At 38.4% G+C, this 23,717-nt stretch overlaps 1 protein-coding gene across 4 annotated transcripts in view; it reads right to left on the reverse strand.

The window, feature by feature from the left end:
* Window positions 1-23,717, reverse strand: part of VWA8 (von Willebrand factor A domain containing 8) — a 401,096-nt gene that overhangs the window by 303,515 nt on the left and 73,864 nt on the right. For all 4 annotated transcript variants that reach the window (XM_027557142.1, XM_027557141.1, XM_027557144.1 and 1 more), the window contains exons 10-12: window positions 22,859-22,990; window positions 21,143-21,277; window positions 20,978-21,055 (exon numbers count right to left, since the gene is read on the reverse strand). In XM_027557142.1, coding sequence (XP_027412943.1) covers window positions 20,978-21,055; window positions 21,143-21,277; window positions 22,859-22,990 — 345 coding nt within the window. The remainder of the gene's footprint in view (window positions 1-20,977; window positions 21,056-21,142; window positions 21,278-22,858; window positions 22,991-23,717) is intronic.

Consider the following 23,717-nt stretch of genomic DNA (forward strand, 5'->3'; position numbering starts at 1 on the left):
GAACTGAACCTAATCAAGTTTAATAAACAGAATTTTTTCAGAACAGTCTGAAATGGGTCAGTAACATGATCTCAATATTAAGTTAATTTTTAAAACAGAGTAACAGCTTTTTCAAGTGTTTCTGTCTACAGCATTTGGATTTAGTACCATGAAGCTGTTTTAATATCTTTATTTATTTTAAAACATATGGCAACATGGAATTGTTAGAAAATATGTCATTTTCTTATTCTTCTTGCTTACACACATATCCATAAAGCTTACATATTCTGCTTGCATACATATCCATAAAGCAAGCAAAAACAAAATTTTAAAAAGAAATATGCTTACTCCATATGAGCATTTTGAAAGCACACTAATAAAAACAAAGAACAATGAATGTCCCAATTTTTGCATATATTTTTCTTATTCTTGAAACCTTTGAACTTAAGAGAATAAAAATAGCACTAATGATATCATAAGAGGCCAAACCATTTCCTCTTTCTGTGTTTCCTTAAAAATTTAAAAATAACAGGACATGAAAACTAGTTCCTTTAGAACACTATTGTCTAGCCTTAAACACCTCACCCCTTCATTCAGATCCCTGGAAAACATCTATATATGTCTTAAGATTCTGTGTCATTATGAATTTTGCTCCTGTGACTTGCAATAGAGAAACTCTACTAAAAATAAAAATGTCCTATTACAATGAGAAGCATAGCTGCACAAAATGTACCAGAATGTAGACTTGAACCCTAAAGCAATTATAAATGCTTTTAGGACCTCTGAATGCTATGCATTAATTTTTCTGAGATTCCCTTGAGAAACCTGGATATAGGCAGGTAGTTTGATAAATAACTTCAAAAAAGTGGTTGTGTGATCAGTGACTAGAATAAGACTAGAATTTGTTTTCCAAGGTACAATATCATTCAGAAAAACAAATGAATATAGTAAATTTTTAGTGAATAAAGAAATTTCAGCTACCTCTCTAAATATGAATGTTTTATAAGAAAGTAAAATTTTATATTATAAAGCATATATAATTTTTCTCGCAGAAAATGTCAATGATTATGGCAAAATTATGATATTGAAATATATACAAACTATGACCTCAACTAGATTAAAAAATACACCTTTCTACCATATTTATGAACCCCAAAGAGTTTCAGAAGCAAGCAGGCTTCCAAACATATGTATAATACATTATAAAATTTAAAATAAGTTGTTAAAGAAACCTAAACAAGAGAAGGTGAAACCAAGAAAGGTAAAGATGACCCACAAAACATATAAGAAGAATCTAAAATGTGAATCTAATCTAATTTCTAACACACAAAAACACTGACATTAAAAAAAGTTATATATTAATAAGCTTTAATTCTACAGCATTGACACCAAAAAAGCAGCAGAACTACAGTTCTTGATGATGAGACTAACAGAAATTTGTTTCATGGTCTATCATATAAAGAATAGTGTGAAAACCACTGAGGTACCATTTCACGCCAGTCAGAATGGCTGCAATCCATAAGTCTACAAGCAATAAATGCTGGAGAGGGTGTGGAGAAAAGGGAACCCTCTTACACTGTTGGTGGGAATGCAAACTAGTACAGCCACTATGGAGAACAGTGTGGAGATTCCTTAAAAAACTGGAAACAGAACTGCCTTATGATCCAGCCATCCCACTGCTGGGCATACACACTGAGGAAACCAGAAGGGAAAGAGACACGTGTACCCCAATGTTCATTGAAGCACTGTTTATAATAGCCAGGACATGGAAGCAACCTAGATGCCCATCAGCAGATGAATGGATAAGAAAGCTGTGGTACATATACACAATGGAGTATTACTCAGCCATTAAAAAGAATACATTTGAATCAGTTCTAATGAGGTGGATGAAACTGGAGCCTGTTATACAGAGTGAAGTAAGCCAGAAAGAAAAACACCAATACAGTATACTAACGCATATATATGGAATTTAGAAAGATGGTAACAATAACCCTGTATACGAGACAGCAAAAGAGACACTGATGTATAGAACAGTCTTTTGGACTCTGTGGGAGAGGGAGAGGGTGGGATGATTTGGGAGAATGGCATTGAAATACATATAATATCATATATGGAACGAGTCGCCAGTCCAGGTTCGATGCACGATACTGGATGCTTGGGGCTGGTGCACTGGGACGACCCAGAGGGATGGTATGGGGAGGGAGGAGGGAGGAGGGTTCAGGATGGGGAACACATGTATACCTGTGGCTGATTCATTTCCATATTTGGCAAAACCAATACAATATTGTAAAGTTTAAAAATAAAATAAAAAAAAATAAAGAAAGAATAGTGTGTTAAGGAGTTAAAAATAGAAGTAACAATAATTACAGCAGCTAATACTTATGGAGGGTTTTACTAGGCAAGAAGTAATTCACATAAATTAACTCATGTCCTCCTTATAATCTTAAAGGATAGGTAAAATTATTGCCTTCATTTTACCCAATCAAGGACACACAATTAATAAGCCAAGGAGCCAGGTTGTCCCCAAGAATATTATTATGACAGATACAGCAACAAATTAAAGTAAAAGAAATTCCATAGAGAGAGAGCCAGTCTGGATTAATCAACCCATGTACATGGTGTAGTGCTAATAAGGAAGGTACCACTGCACACCATTCAGGCTACCCTCCACAAATGTTGCCTCAACCAACCTCTTTGGCAAGAATTAGTAACTACTGATGTTACTGCTCCATGAAATGACCCCTAAAGCAGCCAGTCTCTATTGTTGTTTAAAGATATCTTTAAACGTGTATATAAAAGATTGAGATGAAACTGCTTTAGCTATAGTTAAGAGTAATTATATCTCTAGGTGAATATTATTCTTTATTTTCTTATTCCTGAATTAAAAACATAAGCCATTGGCATCTAATTTTTTTGACTGGGGGAAGTAAGTATTATTAGTTATTATTTTTTTTATAAGAAATTTGCTGGAATTTTGTAGTCTTTCTAGGTCTACTTCAAATAAGTTTTGCTTATCTGAAAAAACTTACCTTACTAGAAAATATCCTGCCAGTAGTATAAATACTAAGAAAATCTGGGATTTAAGGAAATAAAGGAATACAGCAAAACTAACTGATGTAAATCATTAACTTTGCAATAAGGGATTAATTATGTCCATAACAATTAGGGTCAGAATACTGCATAAATACTGCATACACACATAATATTAATAATTTTTAGGTCCCAAAGTAGAAATGAAGCCATTATTTACAGTCTAAGCATACTCAGTGAACAAAATGCAAGGCATGCTGCCAACATTCCTGTGTCATTTATGCTTCATCTCAAACAAAAAGGCCTCTTGTTTTACATATATTGTAAAATTATTTATAAACTCTTTCATGCTTCTCCCTCAGGTTCTTTTAAAGGAACTATTTTTAACCAGTCACCAGTATAATAAATGCTTCCTTTATGGATATAACGATGGCATCACAAGACTGCCATGATTGTTTTCAGTTACTCTATTGATGGAAGAAGCTGATTTTGAATCATTTATAGCTCTTTACTGTAACTAGTGGGATCGACTGCAAGATGATCCACTCTAGTTAAAGATTTATACTATGAACGCAGAACAAAATTCATCTGCTAGGGGCTAACTAGAAGTCAAATCCAGTATCTCACAAGTGACCCACCAAAGGGACATCTTAATAAAGTCACACAATAAAATATACAATCAAGGTCAGAGTAGGTGCAAAAAATGTAATATGGATTTTGTGAGTTTACGCAATCAAATCCTTTCTACTAGCCTTGCTATGGCACAGAGGCTAGAAAAGTAAAAACATCACTTCTTAGATGAGTTCGGTACATGACCCAGGTTCTACCAAGCATTCTCCCATACACGAAACTGGGAATTGAAAAAACTCCTGGTGAGAGAGTGAAGTGCCAGCCAGCACAAGGAAAGCCCCTCTTCTAGAACGGTTATGGCCCAGTTCTCCCAGCTCTGTCATTCCTAACTGGGTGAAATCTACACACTGCACCCTCTCTCTCCCAGACATTCTGCAAGCTACCTAACACTCTGTAATAAATTGCTCTCAGTTTTAGGCAGCCAGAATGGATCCTGTTGTCCATAAACAACCCAAGTATAATAATTTTTTAAAAGTAAACCAACTTAATGAAAGCTTGTTCAGAAATGTTCACAGACAACTAAGTATATAAGGACTTTCTGGTGGTCCAGTGGTTAACAATCCGCCTGCCAAGGCAAGGGACGTGGGTGTGTTCCAGGAAGACTCCATATGCCTCAGAAACTAAGTCCGTGTGCCGACTACCGAGCCCGTGTGCCGACTACCGAGCCTGCGCTCTACGCCCGTGCTCCACAGCAAGGGAAGCCACTGCAATGAGAAGCCCGTGCACCACGGTGAGGAGTAGCCCCCACTCGCCACAACTGGAGAAAACCTGCGTGCAGCAAGCCACAAACAAATAAATAAAAATGCTAAAAACCAGATATATGAAAGAGGGTAAAGGACAGTTCCAAAAAGGAAGGCAAAACGCAGAGATATTAAGGAGCAAAATCCCAAGACACACAAACTAAAGAACCACATGTTATCCAAGTGGTACTGCAAACTTTGCTGCGTTTTATCACAAATGTTTGACAGGTGGGACAGTAGCAATCTATTCAAGTTTAAATAATATTGGCCTTATAATAGTAATAAATAAAGTATAAAATCAAAGATGTGGTAAGTGCTAATAACCTGTTCAGTATTCAGGAAAGACCCATGGAGCAGTTAATTGCATTTGGCCTCACTCAACAGCACTCGGATTCCTTCTAGTCAGCCAACCTAGAAAGCAGCACAATAGACAGGATGGGAAGGTATGAGGAAAGCTGTGTTTATCCCAATTCTGTGACTTATGATAAATGGGGGGAGTGAGTAAAACATCTTCAGAGTTAAACGAGATAATGTCTGGCACCTAGTGGGTATTTAACAAATAACAGCTGAATCTGAATCAGTCAAAGGAACAAAATCGTAATACTTAAAAATTGAAATCTAATAATAAATCTAGGCTAACAGTTCAGGACACTAATAAAAGTATAATAATAGCACTAAATCATACAATCACACTGTGTGGATCACAACAAACTGTGGAAAATTCTTAAAGTAATGGGAATACCAGACCACCTTATCTGCCTCCTGAGGAATCTGTATGCTGGTCAAGAAGCAACAGTTAGAACTGAATATGGAACAACAGACTGGTTCCAAATCAGGAAAGGAGTATGTCAAGGCTGTACATTGTCACCCTGCTTATTTAACTTATACACAGAGTACATCATGAGAAACGCTGGGCTGGAGGAAGCACAAGCAGGAATCAAGATTGCCGGGAGAAATATCAACAACCTCAGATATGCAGATGACACCACCCTTATGGCAGAAAGCAAAGAAGAACTAAAGAGCCTCTTCATCAAAGTAAAACAAGAGAGTGAAAAAGTTGGCTTAAAACTCAACATTCAGAAAACAAAGATCATGGCATCCAGTCCCATCACTTCATGGCAAATAGATGGGGAAATGATGGAAACAGTGAGAGATTTTATTTGGGGGGGGGGCTCCAAAATCACTACAGATGGTGACTGCAGCCATGAAATTAAAAGATGCTTGCTCCTTCAAAGAAAAGTTAGACCCACCTAGACAGCATATTAAAAGGCACAGACATTACTTTGCCAACAAAGGTCCATCTAGTCAAAGCTATGCCTTTTCCAGTAGTCATGAATGGATACGAGAGTTGGACTATAAAGAAAGCTGAGTACCAAAGAATTGATGCTTTTGAACTGTGGTGTTGGAGAAGACTGAGAGTCCCTTTGACTGCAAGGAGATCAAACCAGTCAATCCAAAAGGAAATCAGTCCTGAATATTCTTTGGAAGGACTAATGCTGAAGCTGAAGCTCCAATACTTTGGCCACCTGATGTAAAGAACTGACTCACTGGAAAAGACCCTGATGCTGGGAAAGATTGAAGGTGGGAGAAGGGGATGGCAGAGGATGAGATGGTTGGATGGCATCACTGACTCAATGGACATGAGTTTGAGTAAGCTCCAGGAGTTGGTGATGGACAGGGAGGCCTGGCGTGCTTCAGTCCATGGGGTCACAAAGAGTCGGACACAACTGAGTGACTGAACTGACTGAACTGAATGACTGAAATATGGGCTTCCCAGGTGGTGTTAGTGGTAAAGAACTCACCAGCCAATGCAGCAGACATAAGAGACGTGGGTTCAATCCCTTGATGGGGAAGATCCCCTGGAGGAGGGCATGGCAACCCACTCTAGTATTCTTGCCTGGAGAATCCCATGGACAGAGGAGCCTGGTGGGCTACAGTCCACAGGGTCACAAAGAGTTGGACACAACTGAAGCGACTTAGCATGCACACATGATTGACATATGTACATTACCATGTGTAACATAGGTAGCTAATGAAAAGTTGCCATATAGTGCATGGAGCTCAGCCTGGTGCTATGTGACAACCTGAGGGGTGGAATGGGATGGGAGATGGAGGGTTCAGGAGGGCCAGAACATGTATATACCTGTGGCTGATTCATGTTGATGTACGGCAGAAATCAACAGAATATTGTAAAGCAATTATTCTTCAATTAAAAATAAATAAATACAAAAATACTGTATGACAAAAGAAATTCTAATCTTAGAATTTAAAGAAAAAGTAAATATGGAAACAAATAAGAAATTGGTAAAGAAAACTTTGACAAAGGTTTGAGCTGACCCTTTAAAAACAATGTAAATTTTTCAAAATTTACTTATGCACTCCTTCCTACATTGATTGCCTAGTACACATAAGCCACAGGTCAAGGTGCTGACGAGACAGTAATGAAAAAGACAAACATGGATCTTACATTCCAAGGGGAAAGAACAAAACAGACAAAGGAAAAGGAACGGAGGCTGAGAAAAAAGGAGAGAGGGAGGGAGGAGATGCCAAAAAAAAAAAACCAAAAAATGTATGTATATGTATCTCACATACTGGTCAGTAGTACACAGAAAATGTTGGGTAATGTGATAAGCAAATAGCTCCATGGGTCACAAATGCTTTCAGTAAGTATACTCAAGTTTCTATTTGAATGATAAAAGGCCAAGTGAAGATCAAGGGAAGAGTTCTCCAGGGTGAGGCAACGTCCTGTGCAAAAGTTCTGAAGCAGAAAGAAGCTAAACGGCGTTAAGGAACTGACAGTAGTCAGCGAGGCCAATATAAACACAACCAGCAGAGGGTCCAGCCTGGAGAGAGGTGGCTGGAGATGCAGGCATGGGTCACATCAGGTAGGGCAGTGTCTTTCAATCCTGCCTCCCTGTTAGAAGCACTGAGTAACTTTTGTAAAAATGCATACATCTGAGTCCCACATCAAACCAATTACTTCATATTCTCTAAAGGTGGGGGCTGGACACTGAAAAGTTTTTGAAGTTTCTTGGGTGGTTCCAATAGGCAGCTAAGGTTGAAAAGCATTGGTGGACGGGTCATAAACTAAGACTGCTGCTGCTGTTGCTAAGTCGCTTCAGTGGTGTCCAACTCTGTGTGACCCCATAGATGGCAGTCCACCAGGCTCCCCCACCCCTGGGATTCTCCAGGCAAGAACACTGGAATGGGTTGCCATTTCCTTCTCCAATGCATGAAAGCAAAAAGTGAAAGTGAAGTCACTCAGTCGTGTCTGACTCTTTGCGACCCCATGAATTGCAGCACGCCAGGCCTCCCTGTCCATCAACAACTCCCAGAGTTCACTCAGACTCACGTCCATCGAGTCAGTGATGCCATCCAGCCATCTCATCCTCTGTCTTCCCCTTCTCCTCTTGCCCCAAATCCCTCCCAGCATCCGAGTCCTTTCCAGTGAGTCAACTCTTCGCATGAGGTGGCCAAAGTACTGGAGTTTCAGCTTCAGCATCATTCCTTCCAAAGAAATCCCAGGGCTGGTCTCCTGCAGAATGGACTGGTTGGATCTCCCTGCAGTCCAAGAGACTCTCAAGAGTCTTCTCCAACACCACAGTAGCCACATGCAAAAGAATGAAACTGAACGCTATTTATACGAGGCATAAAAATTACTTAAAAATGGATTAAAGACTTGAATGTTTAAGACTTGAAACCATAAAACTCCTAGATGAAAATATAGGTGGTATGCTCCTTGACGTTGGTCTTGGTGATAATTTTTGGATTTGACACCAAAAGCAACAGCAATAAAAGCCAAAATAAACAATTGGGACAACATCAGACTAAAAAGAAAAAGTTTCCGCACAGCAAAGAAACCATGAACGCAATGAAAAGGCAAACTACTGAATGGAAAATGATATTTGCAAATCATATAACTGATAAAGGTTAATATCTAAATAAGAACTCATATAACTCAATAGCAAAAAAAAAAAAATCTGATTAAAAGATGGGCAGAGGAATTGATCCCATGTTTTTCCAGAGAAGACATAGAAATAGACAACAGATACACGAAAAGGTGTAATCATTACTCATCATCAAGGAAATACAAATCAAAACCCCAGTGAGATATCATCTCATACCTATAAGAATGGCCATTATCAAAAACAAAACAAACAACAAGAAGAGATGACAAATGCTGGTGAGGAGGTGGAGAGAAGGGAACCACTGTGCACTGTTGGTGGGAATGCAGATTTTTGCAGCCTCTATGGAAAACAGTATGCAGGTTCATCAAAAAATAAAAACAGAGCTACCATACGATCTAGCAATCCCACTTCTGGCTATATATCCAAAGAAAATAAAAACAGAATATTGAGATATCTGCACTCCTATGTTCATTACAGCATTATTCACAATAGCCTAGAGTGTTCATTGACAAAACACTGATAAGAAATTATGGTTCACACACACATACAAGTATTATTCAGCCATAAAAAAGACGGAATTTTTCCCATCTGCAACAACATGGACAGACCTTGAGGGTGTTACCCTACATGAAGTAAGTCAGAAAGACAAAGCCAAATACGTTATGGTACCATTTACAAGTGAATCCCACGTTGACGTTTGGTAGAAACCAATACAATACTCTAAAGCAATTATCCTTAAATTAAAAATAAATAAACAAATAAAAGTCACAGTCATAGAAATGAAAATGGTTGTCAGGGACTGAGCTGCTGCTGCTGCTGCTGCTACTGCTGCTGCTGCTGCTAAGTCGCTGTCTAAGTCACAGACACATGTGCAACACCATAAGACGGCAGCCCACCAGGCTCCCCTGTCCCTGGGATTCTCCAGGCAAGAGCACTGGAGTGGGTTGCCATTTCCTTCTCCAACACATGAAAGTGAAAAATGAAAGTGAAGTCGCTCAATCGTGCCTGACTCTTAGCAACTCCATGGACTGTAGTCTACCAGGCTCCTCCGTCCATGGGATTTTGTAGGCAAGAGTACTGGAGTGGGTTGCCATCGCCTTCTCCGCAGGGACTGAGAGGTGAGGGAAATAAGAATGAATGAGTGAATGAGCGAAAGTTGCTCAGTTGTGTTTGACTCTTTGTGACTGAATAGACTGTAGCCTGCCAGGCTCCTCTGGCCTTGGAATTCTCCAGGCAAGAATATTGGAGTGGTTTACCATTTGCTTACTCCTGGGGATCTTCCTGACCCAGGGATTGAACCTGGGTCTTCTGCATTGTAGGTGGATTCTTTACCATCTGAGCCACCAGGAAAGCCAAGGGAAATAAGAAGAGGTTGGTAAAAGGGTACAGACTTTAAGGTATAAGATGAATTAGGATCTCAGGATATAATATAAAACATGGTGACTATAGTTGATAATCCTGTATTGTATAAGTGAAATCTGCTTTGACTGTAGAATATTAATGTGTGTGAGAGAGAGGAATAAGTATCAATTAACATTCAAACGACATAATTGATGGGTTCTTAAAAACTCTATAAAGTAAAATTTCATATGCCAAATGCATTTTCCAGCAAATTCTAAACACGAGTCCAGGGAGGGTGGGTTAGAGCTACTGATGATGTCCATAGCTAGAGTGGATCTTGTAAAAAGCAAATGATGTTAGACTGGCAATTGGGTGTGGGGTGCGTGGTAGATGAGGACAAAGCTAAACAGTGTTTCATGGCTAAAATACTAAATAACTCTTTTGATTGGTTTAATGTGTCCTTTTTGGAACCGTCTTCACAAAACTAAAACTGATGTCTCTGAATTGCTCCCCCACGGGAGATACTGCAAACACCTGTGACTATGTAGGACTTAGGGAAGACTTAAAAGATTCAGGGAGCATCACTCAGGATAAATGTGGAGTCTCCTGCTTGAAGCAGCACAGAAGAAGGTTTGCTAAGATTAAAGAAGCAGGCTGTGGAAGGCATCAGGGCAGCCCTGTCCACCTTCCTCACTACATGAGGGTATGGTGTGCACTGCTCCTCACCAGCACAGAGGCAGCAGCCAGCAGCTACCTAAATCTGGGGGAGCTCCAGGGAACCACAGGAAATGAACACAAAGCATCCCAGGAGCTGGGCTGGCCGAGGCCCATCTTCAGGTCATTAATCTCTCAACAGTAGTCAACAGACTATAAGACCAGGATTTTCCCAGCTTTTATCAGCTCAGATCCCAAGCTGCCTCAGCTCAGCACCCAGAGGCACTAGTTGAACTCTGTCTGTTAAAACCGCTTTTCTCTTTGCTGTCTCTCTTGTTCTGCCAAATGGTTTTAGTTGAAACACCTCAGAAAGCTGTTGCTTCTATAACTTTGGTTTGCAAACCAGCAATAAAATTCAATATATTTAGAAAGTGGTTGGATCCTGAATAACTGGAGTTTTTTCAATAAGGGGGAAACAGAAAAACAAAGCACTTAGGAATCATAAAAGGCAACTAGATGATAAAGCTGAGAAGTATGTATTTACTTTTTGTTTCCAAAAATAAAAATATGTTTATAAAACATATGCTTTCAAATTGGGGTGCTGGAGAAGACTCTTGAGAGTTTCTTGGACAACAAGGAAATCAAACCAGTCAATCCTAAAGGAAATCAACCCTGAATATTCAATCAAAGGACTGATGATGAAGCTGAAGGTCCAATATTTTGGCCACCTGACATGAAAAGCTGACTCACTGGAAAAGACCCTGATGCTGGGAAAGATTGAGGGCGGAGGAGAAGGGAGTGGCAGAGGATGAGATGGTTAGATATCATCACTGACTTATTGGACATGAGTTTGAGCAAACTCCGGGAGGTAGTAAAGGACAGGGAACACCTGTGTGCTGCAGTCCACGGGGTCTCAGACAATCGGACGTGACCTAGCGACTGAACAACAACAAAGGTACTTACAGAAATTTGTAACTGTCAAAATCAAATCAAAATCCTTCTTTCTTTTCTTTCTTGACATGTTTCCCATAAGAATATAAACATATAACTTCATTATTAATTCTGCTGAAGAAAAGTCGCTCAATTGTGTCTGACTTTTTGTGACCCATGGACTTCTCCAGGCCAGAATACTGGAGTGGGTAGCCTTTCCCTCCTCCAGGGGATCTTCCCAACCCAGGGATCAAACCCAGGTATCCCTCATTTTGGGCAGATTCTTTACCAGCTGAGCCACAAGGGAAGCCCATTAATCCTACTAACTTTTAGCAAATCCTTACTCTTACTAACTGCCGCTGCTGCGTCGCTTCAGTCATGTCCGACTGTGTGTGACCCCATAGACGGTAGCCCACCAGGCTCCCTCATCCCTGGGATTCTCCAGGCAAGAACACTGGAGTGGGTTGCCATGGCCTTCTCCACTCTTACTAACTAACCTTTAGCAAATCCTTACTCTAAACTCTTATTCCTTACTCTGTGGAATAGCTCCAAACTTAAGGACAGTGTGATGAAGTCCCAGTACTGCTGGTAAGAACAAACTGTTATGCTTGACCATCTCTATCAGTTAGGACATTTGTTCTAAATGCACTTTACAGTAATCTTAATTAGGGATCTTAGGGCAATCTTTAATGTTGATTGGGGGTCTTAGGGCAATCTTTAATCCTGAGGACCCTTAAAAGATTGCCCTAAGACTCCTAATCAGGATTAAAGATTGCCCTAAGACCCCTAATCAAGATTACTGTAAAGTAGACTTAGAACAAATGTCCTAACTGATAGAGACAGTCAAGCATAACAGTTTGTTCTTACCAACAGTACTGGGACTTCATCACACTGTGTCCTTAAGTTTGGAGCTATTCCACAGAGAATCCTCAAATTTGAAATTCTTTCCCTCTCAAGTTTATGGATCCTATGTTTTGGGATCACCAAGGATGGTAAATGAAATACCTTTCAGGCTGAAATTCCTTATTTGGTAGGATTCTCTGGTTACTTTTGTTTTCTTCCTTCGGCTAATGGATTTGGTTTTACTGTAATGTTTATTTTTATACACATGGCCAAAGGCCTCTTAGAGTGTTTTTATAAATCTAATAAATACCTCACGATAACTAAATTTGTTAAGACAACACAAAAGATGTTGTTCGTTACTTAAAATGTACACTGTTTCAATTAAATAAGGAGTTCAGTACATACTTTTAAAATTATAAAAGATTTGAATATCATGTTTGGATACTTTTGTTTAAAAAAATGAATGTAAAACTTCCGGCCTTTTAAATGGCAAATGTATGCAAATACAGTAAGATGAACCTTTATTAACATATATTGCACAGTTAAACTTTAAAATAATACACTTTGCTTTTATTTCCAATATTCTGGGAGGTGGGTCATAGATGTATGCTGTGGTGCTGTGATGTATGTCGGAGAGTGTTTTGCCTATGTTCTCCTCTAGGAGTTTTATAGTTTCTGGTCTTACGTTTAGATCTTTAATCCATTTTGAGTTATTTTTGTGTATGGTGTTAGAAAGTGGTCTAGTTTCATTCTTTTACAAGTGGTTGACCAGATTTCCCAGCACCACTTGTTAAAGAGATTGTCTTTAATCCATTGTATATTCTTGCCTCCTTTGTCAAAGATAAGGTGTCCATATGTGCGTGGATTTATCTCTGGGCTTTCTATTTTATTCCATTGATCAATATTTCTGTCTTTGTGCCAGTACCATACTGTCTTGATAACTGTGGCTTTGTAGTAGAGCCTGAAGTCAGGTAGGTTGATTCCTCCAGTTCCATTCTTCTTTCTCAAGATCGCTTTGGCTATTCGAGGTTTTTTGTATTTCCATACAAATTGTGAAATTATTTGTTCTAGCTCTATGAAGAATACTGTTGGTAGCTTGATAGGGATTGCATTGAATCTATAAATTGCTTTGGGTAGTATACTCATTTTCACTATATTGATTCTTCCAATCCATGAACATGGTATATTTCTCCATCTATTAGTGTCCTCTTTGATTTCTTTCACCAGTGTTTTATAGTTTTCTATATATAGGTCTTTAGTTTCTTTAGGTAGATATATTCCTAAGTATTTTATTCTTTCCGTTGCAATGGTGAATGGAATTGTTTCCTTAATTTCTCTTTCTGTTTTCTCATTATTAGTGTATAGGAATGCAAGGGACTTCTGTGTGTTGATTTTATATCCTGCAACTTTACTATAGTCATTGATTAGTTCTAGTAATTTTCTGGTGGAATCTTTAGGGTTTTCTATGTAGAGGATCATGTCATCTGCAAATAGTGAGAGTTTTACTTCTTCTTTTCCAATTTGGATTCCTTTTATTTCTTTTTCTGCTCTGATTGCTCATCACAGCACTGTTTATAATAGCCAAGACATGGAAGCAACCTAGATGTCCATCAGCAGATGAATGGATAAGAAAGCTGTGGTACATATACACAATGGAGTATTACTCAGCCATTAAAAAGAATACATTTGAATCAGTTCTAATGAGGTGGATGAAACTGGAGCCTATTATACAGAGTGAAGTAAGCCAGAAGGAAAAACATAAATACAGTATACTAACGCATATATATGGAATTTAGAAAGATGGTAACAATAACCCGGTGTACGAGATAGCAAAAGAGACACTGATGTATAGAAGTCTTATGGACTCTGTGGGAGAGGGAGAGGGTGGGAAGATTTGGGAGAATGGCAATGAAACATGTAAAATATCATGTAGGAAACGAGTTGCCAGTCCAGGTTCGATGCACGATGCTGGATGCTTGGGGCTGGTGCACTGGGACGGCCCAGAGGGATGGTATGGGGAGGGAGGAGGGAGGAGGGTTCGGGATGGGGAACACATGTATACCTGTGGCGGATTCATTTTGATATTTGGCAAAACTAATACAATTATGTAAAGTTTAAAAATAAAATAAAATTAGAAAAAAAATAATAATACACTTTGTATTTTTAGAATGTATAAGTTTAAAAGGTTATCAAGTTAAGCAAACAGCTTGACTTTTCAATATATAACTTTGTAGTTACGTGCTATCAGATAAACAATCCAATTAGTTCCAGCTGCAAACTTAACATAAATTACTGTAAGTGCCATCACACTCCGTTTTTTAGATGATTTCTCCATCAAAGTGAGAGTCTAAGATATGTTTTACAAAGTTTCAATTATAAAAATAATACACTCTTGAGATGGGCTTCTATTAGTTGAAAACAACCACTGATTTTTGGTAACTCCTCCATTCTATGGTTTTTAAAAAGCCAGAAAGTAGAAAAACAGACCCGTACTGAAAGAGAAACTGATTCACGAGGACACCACCATTCTACAGCAAACCCACCTAACATGAAGGAAAGCATCCCAAATAAAAACAGGTGGTACTCTTAGGGCCGCAACCCAGCGCCCTCCCATCTCAGAGTGAGCCTCACTGTCTGCTACTTTTGTATTTAAAGATGTACAATCTGGTAGTCAAGAAAATGACTTGAAAATTAATAAGCTAGTTCCCGTTGTATAAGCTTTGCTTGAGGTATAAACTCTGGCACTTAACCTTTCTCATCCTTAATTTTGAAAGTCAGGAAATTCCACTTTACTGGCCTATTTTAGAGTAATTATAAATTTTAGTAAATGAAACGCTTCAAAGAGGTTGCAAAAAGAGATTATTACATTGTCACAAAACGTTATTCTTTAAAAACATAGAAAACATGTGGAAAATTGTAATTCTAGAATGGAAATGGATTTGTCTCAAAATCGCCTCCTGCCTTAAGGTGTAAGAATTAATTAGCTCTCAGAAATCAGAAGCTGATCTAAGTAATTCTATTGCTATTCTGCATTAGAGAACACTATACATGGAGAAGCTCTTAACTGTTTTTGGTGGGGAGAATGACAACAATGTTTGAATAATCACCTCTATCCCTCACATATGTAAAAACAAAAGTCATTCTACTTAAAAATATTTTTAAATTTCCCAAGTTCCTAAAGGAAATCAACCCTGAATATTCATTGGAATGATTGATACTGAAGCTGAAGCGTCAATGCTTTGGCCACCTAATGTGAAGAGCTGAACTGGAAAAGACCCTGATGCTGGGAAAGACTGACAGCAGAAGGAGAAGGGCATGACAGAGGATGAGATGGTTGGATGGCATCACCAACTAAATGAACACGAGTTTGAGCAAACTCCGGGAGATGGTGGAGGACAGGGAAGCCTGGCGTGCTGCAGTCCATAGAGTCGTAAACAGTCAGACACGACTAAGCAACTGAACAAGAACAAGCCTCTAAGACGGTGCATTAGTCGCTTCAGTCGTGTCCGACTCTGTGATCCCGTAGACGGCAGCCCACCAGGCTCCCCCGTCCCTGGGATTCTCCAGGCAAGAACACTGGAGTGGTTTGCCATTTCCTTCTCCAATGCATGAAAGTGAAAAGTGAAAGTGAAGTCGCTCAGTCGTGTCTGACTCTTCGTGACCCCATGGACTGCAGCCCACCAGGCTCCTCCATCCATGGGATTTTCCAGGCAAGAGTACTGGAGTGGGTTGCCATTGCCTTCTCCGAAGATGGTGCATATTCAACTGCATATCTTCATGCCAAGCACTATGCTATGGTCTAACCCACTGGGTTCTCCATCCTGTTAGATCCACTCTATTTTATAAACATCCCCATTTTATAAACAACACTTTGTAATTTTTGCTTTATAGCCTTGAAAAAAACCCATAAGTAATATAATATACCTGTACACATAATTTCAAATAAAAATTCAGGGTAATGCCTACATTTTAGTACAGGGGAAATAACCTGTTAAAAAGTAATACACACTTCAACAAATACATGGGCACTACTACACCAAAGAATATCATGAAGTTGGATGCCTGCAGTACATACTGAATCACTATGAATATGAAAACTATATGGACTGAAAGAGGTACTACATTTGTAACTCAAATACCACCCATGGCAATGTTCTCAGTGGTGTGATCTTCCATTATGGTCACTGTAATAGGCAGAATGACGCCCCCCAAAGATATCTGTGTCCTAATTCCCAGAACCTGTGAGTATGTAACCTTATATGGCAAAAGGAACTATGCAGACAAGATTCACTTAATGACCTTGAGATGGGGAGATTATTATGGGTTACCCCTGTGGGCCCAACTTTATAATCTGACTCCATAAAGTGGGAAGATGTTTCCCAGCTGTGGTCAGAGAGAGAGAGATGGCGGTATGAAAGAGAAAGATCCAGTACTATCCTGCTGCTTCTAAAATATGAACGGTTACGTGCAAGAACTGGAGAGAGGTCAGCCTAGAAGCTGAAAGAGACATGAGTGAATTCCTCCTTAACCTGGGGATAGGGGAAATCCTTATGACTCAAAATCTAGATGCAATAAAATAACAATAAATTTAATTACAAAACATTTAAAATGTACAAGGCAAAGCTAACTTATCCATAAATGAAATCAAAGTATAACTCACAGACTGAGAGAGAAATATATGCAGATAGACCACAGATAAAAAGCAGATATGCCTAATATTAGACACAAAAATAAGGGGAAAAAGATCAAAAACCTAGTAGAAAAATGGGCAAAAGAAATGAACGGATAATTTGCTAAGGAGAGATATAATAATGGCTCTTAAAAATAGGAAAGATTTTCAATTTTTCTCCTAATATAAAAAAATGCAAATTAAAACTACTCATTAGATAGCATTTCTAACTATCAAATTGGCAAAATTTGAAGAGCTTGGCAGCCCTCTCTGTTGGCATTGTTGGTAGGAACACAAAATGGTATATCCTTACAGAGGAAAATTTGGCAATATCTAACAAAACCACCAGCTTCCCAGGTGGTATGAGTGGTAAAGAACCCGCTTGCCAGCACAGGAGACATAAGAGACATGGGTTTGACAGCCGGGCTGGGAAGATCCCCTGGAGGAGGGTGTGGCAACCCACCCCAGTATTCTCGCCTGGATAACGCCATGGACAGTGGAGCCTGGCGGGCCACAGTCCACAGGGTCGTAAAGAGTCGGACACGACTGATGCAATTTAACAAGCACACACACCACAAAACCACACATGTATTTACCTATTGACCTAACAACTTCACTTCTAGGAATTAATCCTGAAGATACACTTCCAACAATATGAAACTACATATGCACAAGGTTATTCATTGCAGCTTAGTTTGTAATTACAAAATACTGGAAACAGCCCAATTGTCCAGATACAGGAGACAGGGTGAGTAAACTCGGGTATTACCACATGATGGAATAACACACAGCTATGAAAAAATGAGGGAGAGCTCTATGAAAAGACAACTACCCTTAGTTTATAATTTCTATTTGAAAATTCAGAGGATGTAGAATTTGTATGATGATATACATTTTTATAATAAATTTTATAATAAAATAAATTTGAAGAATTGAGTTCAAGTAAATTCTTAGCCTTATGAAGGTTATTCTTGAGGGAAAAAGAAAAAATACTCAGGAGACAGAAAGAATGACAGATTGTAGCAAAGTAAATATAGAAAACAAAATGATCTACAGAATCATACAGAAAGCCAGCTCCAAGGTTGAGTATCAACCACTTAAATTAATACAGAGTCTTGGAATCTTCATGAAAAAAGTGCAAATGCCAGACAAAGACAAGAGGCAAGGAAATAAATCCAAGACACAGGGCAGTAAAAACAGATGAGAGAGAATAAAAGTTAAGATATGTCTACTCTGTATTTGGATAAACAGGAAAGAGAGATTGTAAATTAGACTGAAGATGAAGAAAAGGATTTGGTTTGAGTTTAGAATAAAAAGAAAAACTTGAGGGTCAAAAATGATCCTAAGACTTCAATATGTTTTAGACAGTGATTTTAGACAGTTCACTATAAGTCTCCTAAACTTATTTGACCTTAATTTTTGATTGGAGTTGACTTGGCTTTTAATCCAACTAATACTTAAAAAGAAAAATAAGAGATGACAGATCTGGTGCTATTTACATTGGTGTGAAAAGACATCTGGAAGCATGCCCTTATCTGGTTGTGAAAGAAAAGAATAATAACCTGTATTTCTTCAATACTATGAAATCACTGGCTTCAACACTAAAAAAGAATAACCAGTTAAAAGAATCTGACCTAACACTTGAGCCAAATGATTTAAGATTTTTATAGCCTATTATAAAACTTATTTTATGTACTGCCACAAATCTGTGTTAAAGCTCTGTTTTTCTTTTTCTTCATATGAAATCCAGTTCTAAAAATAGTCAAGTCTAAAAATAAGGCAAAACCTACAGATTAAGCGTAGCTTTATACATGTACAATTAACAGGGAAATCTCTATATCTTCTAGGAAAATGGATGCTGAGTTACTTATTCCCACTAAATTCTCTATGTTGGGTCAAACTTCTGAAAATTTTGCATTAATATGGGCTACATCATTATAAAACCAAAATCTAACCTTGAATTCTATTAAATTAATTCCTCTGTTCCAAATAAATCAATAAACACTACTAATAAATATGAAACTGTAAGCAGAGTCATATTTAATCTCAAGAGCTTGTTTTCTATCATGAGACCAATTGATTAACAGTTTACAAAACTTGCCAGTGTCAATATAGGGCCTGATATATACACTCTGATTCAGTTCATGGAAAGGAGCCATATGGAGAGACAGACATACAAAATCACCTACAGAACATGTTGTCAATATTATATTTCTTCATATCTTTCTAAACCAATTTTTTCTCCCAGTCATTGCTCTAAAGATTAATGAGCAGAAGAGCAAAGTTGGAAAAGGGATTTTCAGAATATATGATGTTTCTTTATCTCGGCACCAGTTTTCCCAATCCTTGCAGGCCATCTACAATGTAGACAGTGTACATGCTGAGGTTGGGCAAAATATTTTTATGGGAATCTTATGTGCCTTTTGAATATCATCACCCCCCTTATTTTTCAGATAGAAGATTAGGCTCAGAGGTTAAAGCGTCTGCCTGCAGTGCAGGAGACCTGGGTTCGATCCCTGGGTTGGGAAGACCCCCTGGAGAAGGAAATGGCAACCCACTCCAGTACTGTTGCCTGGCGAATTCCATGGATGGAGGAGCCTGGTGGGCTATAGTCCACGGGGTCGCAAAGCGTCGGACACGACTGAGCGACTTCACTCACTCACTCACTCACTCAAGATATGACTAAATGACCTTATCTCATGGCAGGAACTAGAAAAGACTGACTTCATATCTCAGAGGAGTATCAGGTAATAGAATGGTCTGCCATCAACGTTAATAGTATAATTTTCTTACCTTTCTTCATCAATCAACAAATTCAACAGGAAAGTTAAAAAAAATTAAAAGAAATCTTTCGTGAACTTACTGGCACTCTCCAAAAATACATAAGAAAATCTGTTCTCGGCCTCTTAAACTAATTCTTTCTCGCATAAGGGTAACTTTCTCAACAGCAAGATTCTTTAGATAGTTTTTCAGTAGTTGAGAGATCTATATTGACAAATACACATGTACTCCCTTGTTTGGTTCTTCTTTTAACAGAGAGTAGGATGGGGTTACTGTGACCTTCACAGTTCAAGCACACGCTCATAGGGTAATCTGTCACTACACTGTACAAATCACCATAAACTGACTATAGAAATCTGATACAGAATCGGTACTGTCCGGAATAAACAGATGAGGCAAAAATTCTTTCCAGCTTTCATTAGAATGGGAGTTTTTACTTTAACGTAAGAAAAAGAATAATGTGTACAATTTTAGCAATAATACTACTAATAAATGGGGGTGAGGTCAAAGAGAAAAGACATATTATCTTCACAAAAGGTCTTCTCTGTATGATGTCAAAGCAATGGCAGCTGGGAAGGTAAATTATGCTTGTATTTATCCTAGACTTATAAACAGAATATAAAATGTTTATAATAAAATTTAACTTGTTTTATAAATATATTGATGATTTAGGCTTTTTTCCTCCCCATCATTTGGTAGAAAAGTATTTTCATTTGAAACTAGGTTGGTGAAAAGTGAAAGTGTTATTTACTCAGTTGTGTCCAACTCTTAGCAGCCCCATGGACTGTAGCCTGCCGGTTTCCTCTGTCCATGGAATTTTCCAGACAAGAATACTGGAGTGGGTTGCCATTCCCTTCTCCAGGGGATCTTGCCAACGCAGGAATCACACTCAGGTCTCCTGCACTGCAGGCAGATTATGATAAAATGCCATTCTCAGATCACTTCTAATGAACTTTCATATTGAGCTAACCATCAAGAGGAGTGATTTTCTAAGAAGGCAAGGTATTCATCTCATCTTCCATGAATTAAGCAAAAAAAAAAAAAAAAAGTACTCCCCCTCACCATACAGACAGACATATAAACCAGTGGAGTAGAATAGGGAGTCCAGAAATTTACAGCACACATACGGTCACTTGATTTTTTTACAAGAATGACAAGACTATCCTATAGGGGAAAAGACAGTCTTTTCAACAAATCATGCTGGGAAAACTGTATATCCAAGTTACTGTGAACTATACTGAGTGTACACATGCATGTAAAAACAGACCGTGGTATTTCAGGGACATCAGATATCCTAGAATACACTTTCAAAAATTCCAAATAATTATAATTGCATTCCAGTTTGATAGCTGTTTCAGTTATTTATCAACTTCAAAACTAACAGGTCCAACTTAAATAAGGATATCCATAAATTCTACTGATGGTCCGAAAGCATACGTTTACAGTCCAAGTACTAAAAATGAACAGCATACCTGATACAGCATGATAGGTTCTATATTGTATCCCAAGGTGTCTGCAAAGTTCTTAGCGATGACTGTTTTTCCACAACCCTACAAATGGACACAATCATTTAAGGGATAAGTCAAAACAACCCAAAGTCAGGAAACAGAAGTTTGCAGCACGGCTGCCAGTCTTACTTTTCCTCCAATTAAGCATATGTCCTTAACCATGTGAGACTGCATCATTTCAGCAAGTAGTTGTTTATGGCTCAAGGTTTGTATAAAACGGTCCGATGTACAAGGCTGACTTAATGGCCTAGTCCCAGCTGGTACCTACAATTAAAAAGAGGTAAATGTAATATGCATATTTTTCTAAAAATATTAGTAAATGAAAGCATACAACTGCCATTTAAAATTTCAAATAATTTCCTGCTCAATTCAATTATATAGTGTTTTAGATATTTCAGGAGAGTAGCAATTTTCTCAAGCACAGATCTGATGATCATTTTCATCAAACTTCCAAGTCAATAATCCCTCTAAAATTAAAGCCCATGCTGTCAGACATTTTCATGAGAATCAAGTAATTTTCATGCTATTTATAACTCATAATAACAATGCACTGCTTGAGAATGAAGGTTTTTGCTCAAATTTCAGTTATAAGGACAGAATTTAAAATCAGCCAACTGGGATTCTCCAAAATCACCAAAGATCTCCTGATTTCTAAACTATCCACAAATCTTTTCCCATTTTTATTTTTAGTTTACCACTCACAGGCAGCTATTCTTAAAACCTCCTCCCGTCCTTCACACCTACTTGGTTTTATTTCCTATCTCCTCCTTATTAAAGTGTTAGTACACTGCAGGCACTCAGCAGATTCCAAAACAGAGCCCAGCTCATGGTAGACATATTCAATATTTTGTTTGATGACTGAATAAATACAATTACATGAATAAGTATTGGGTTGGCCAAAAAGTTTGCTCAGGTTTTTCTGTACCATCTTATGGAAAAACCTGGATAAACTTTTTGGCCAACCTAATATTATTACTATTACATTAAAACAAACAAAAAAGTCTATCATGAAAATTCACTCTGTCCTAACATAAGAAGGCAAGCGTTTACTCTTTCCTACATTCACTTACAATTTCATTAAGTCAGTATTTTTCAAGCTGTGTATTCTAGTGTCAGCTTCCTATCACCTCTTGGGATTCGCAGGACCCTCAAAGAAAGGGTTAGAAAAAAGCAGGCAGAGAAAGCAGATGGAGCTCTGTGACCAAATACCATTCCCTCCTCTAAAAACTGTTCACCTACAATAGCTCCCCTTTCAACCGCTTCCTATAGCTGACAGATATTTTATTTGAAAAGGGTAATCCTTAGTTCTGGGATTCCCTGTACCTAAGACAGTAAAGAATCCATTTGCAATCCAGGAGACCCGGGTTCGATCCCTAGGTCAGGAAGATCCCCTGGAGAAGGGCATGGCTACCCACTCCAGTATTCTTGCCTGGAGAATTACAGGGACAGAGGAGCCGTGTGGGCTACAGTCCTTGGGGTCTCAATCCTCAGCTGTGAAATCTTTGAAAACATATTTTCAAACTATTTCTTATCAAGGACTTAGAACACAAAATGCTTTCATTAATAAACACTGTATTTGATTTCCCAGAGGCTGACTGGTTTTTGATGAAAAGCTATCCCTATGTTTCTCCTAAATTTTTCCAGTTTACAAATTTTTTTACAGCGTTTACGACTGGATACATAAATACACAGATACAGATATATATATGTGACACTATAGAACCAAAGACTTATGAACAGATTATAAATTCAATTTAGGTTAAAAAAAAATGTCCAGTACTAACCAGAACCTGTGTGGTTAATACAGGCAATCTTAGAAAGTACAAACCTTGATTCATTCATTACCTTGATGGTCACCTCTTTTTCTGCAATCCGGATGGTCACAGAAGCTTGGAAGACATTGTTTTCGGTCGTCCTTTCCACTCTCACAATCTTCTCAGGAAGCACAGATCTTCTTGAATCCTCGAGTGCAAAGCGCTATAAAATGACCAGAAAAACATATAATTTACTTTTTATTTTAGTATTAATGTTGGATATCTGGAAATGTCCATCTTAATTAAAACTAAAAGTCATTCAGTGTTATAAAAATAAAGGCAAAAAAATTAATGAGAATATTTTCCCCCTATTTTTGCAGATACCATTCATTCTACTTAAGCCAATTACTAAAGATGACCTGAAAATAGTCCCTGAGGCTGCTGCTGCTGCTAAGTCACTTCAGTCGTGTCCGACTCTGTGCAACCCCATAGATGACAGCCCACCAGGCTCCCCCGTCCCTGGGATTCTCCAGGCAAGAACACTGGAGTGGGTTGCCATTTCCTTCTCCAATGCATGAAAGTGAAAAGTGAAAGTGAAGTCGCTCAGTCATGTCCGACTCTAGCGACCCCATGGACTGCAGCCTACCAGGCTCCTCCGTCCATGGGATTTTCAGGCAAGAGTACTGGAGTGGGGTGCCACTGCCTTCTCCGGAAAATAGTCCCTAAAATTTACTAAATACCAAGGAATAGAATGATCTGACAGAAGTTTTCAGTCTACAATTCCTGATAATCAAAGGTTCCAGCTTCCTAGAAAAGGATGATTTAACTCTTGAAAACATGCTTAAAGTAAATTATAACAAGGGCTGTATCAGTTGATTTCTTAAATCAACAGAAGTTAACAGCTGCCTGAAATTGAGAAAAATAGAACCTCCTGGACACCATCCTGCTGA

This window comes from Bos indicus x Bos taurus, chromosome 12, assembly GCF_003369695.1.
Source record: "Bos indicus x Bos taurus breed Angus x Brahman F1 hybrid chromosome 12, Bos_hybrid_MaternalHap_v2.0, whole genome shotgun sequence".
Taxonomy (NCBI): Eukaryota; Metazoa; Chordata; class Mammalia; order Artiodactyla; family Bovidae; genus Bos; species Bos indicus x Bos taurus.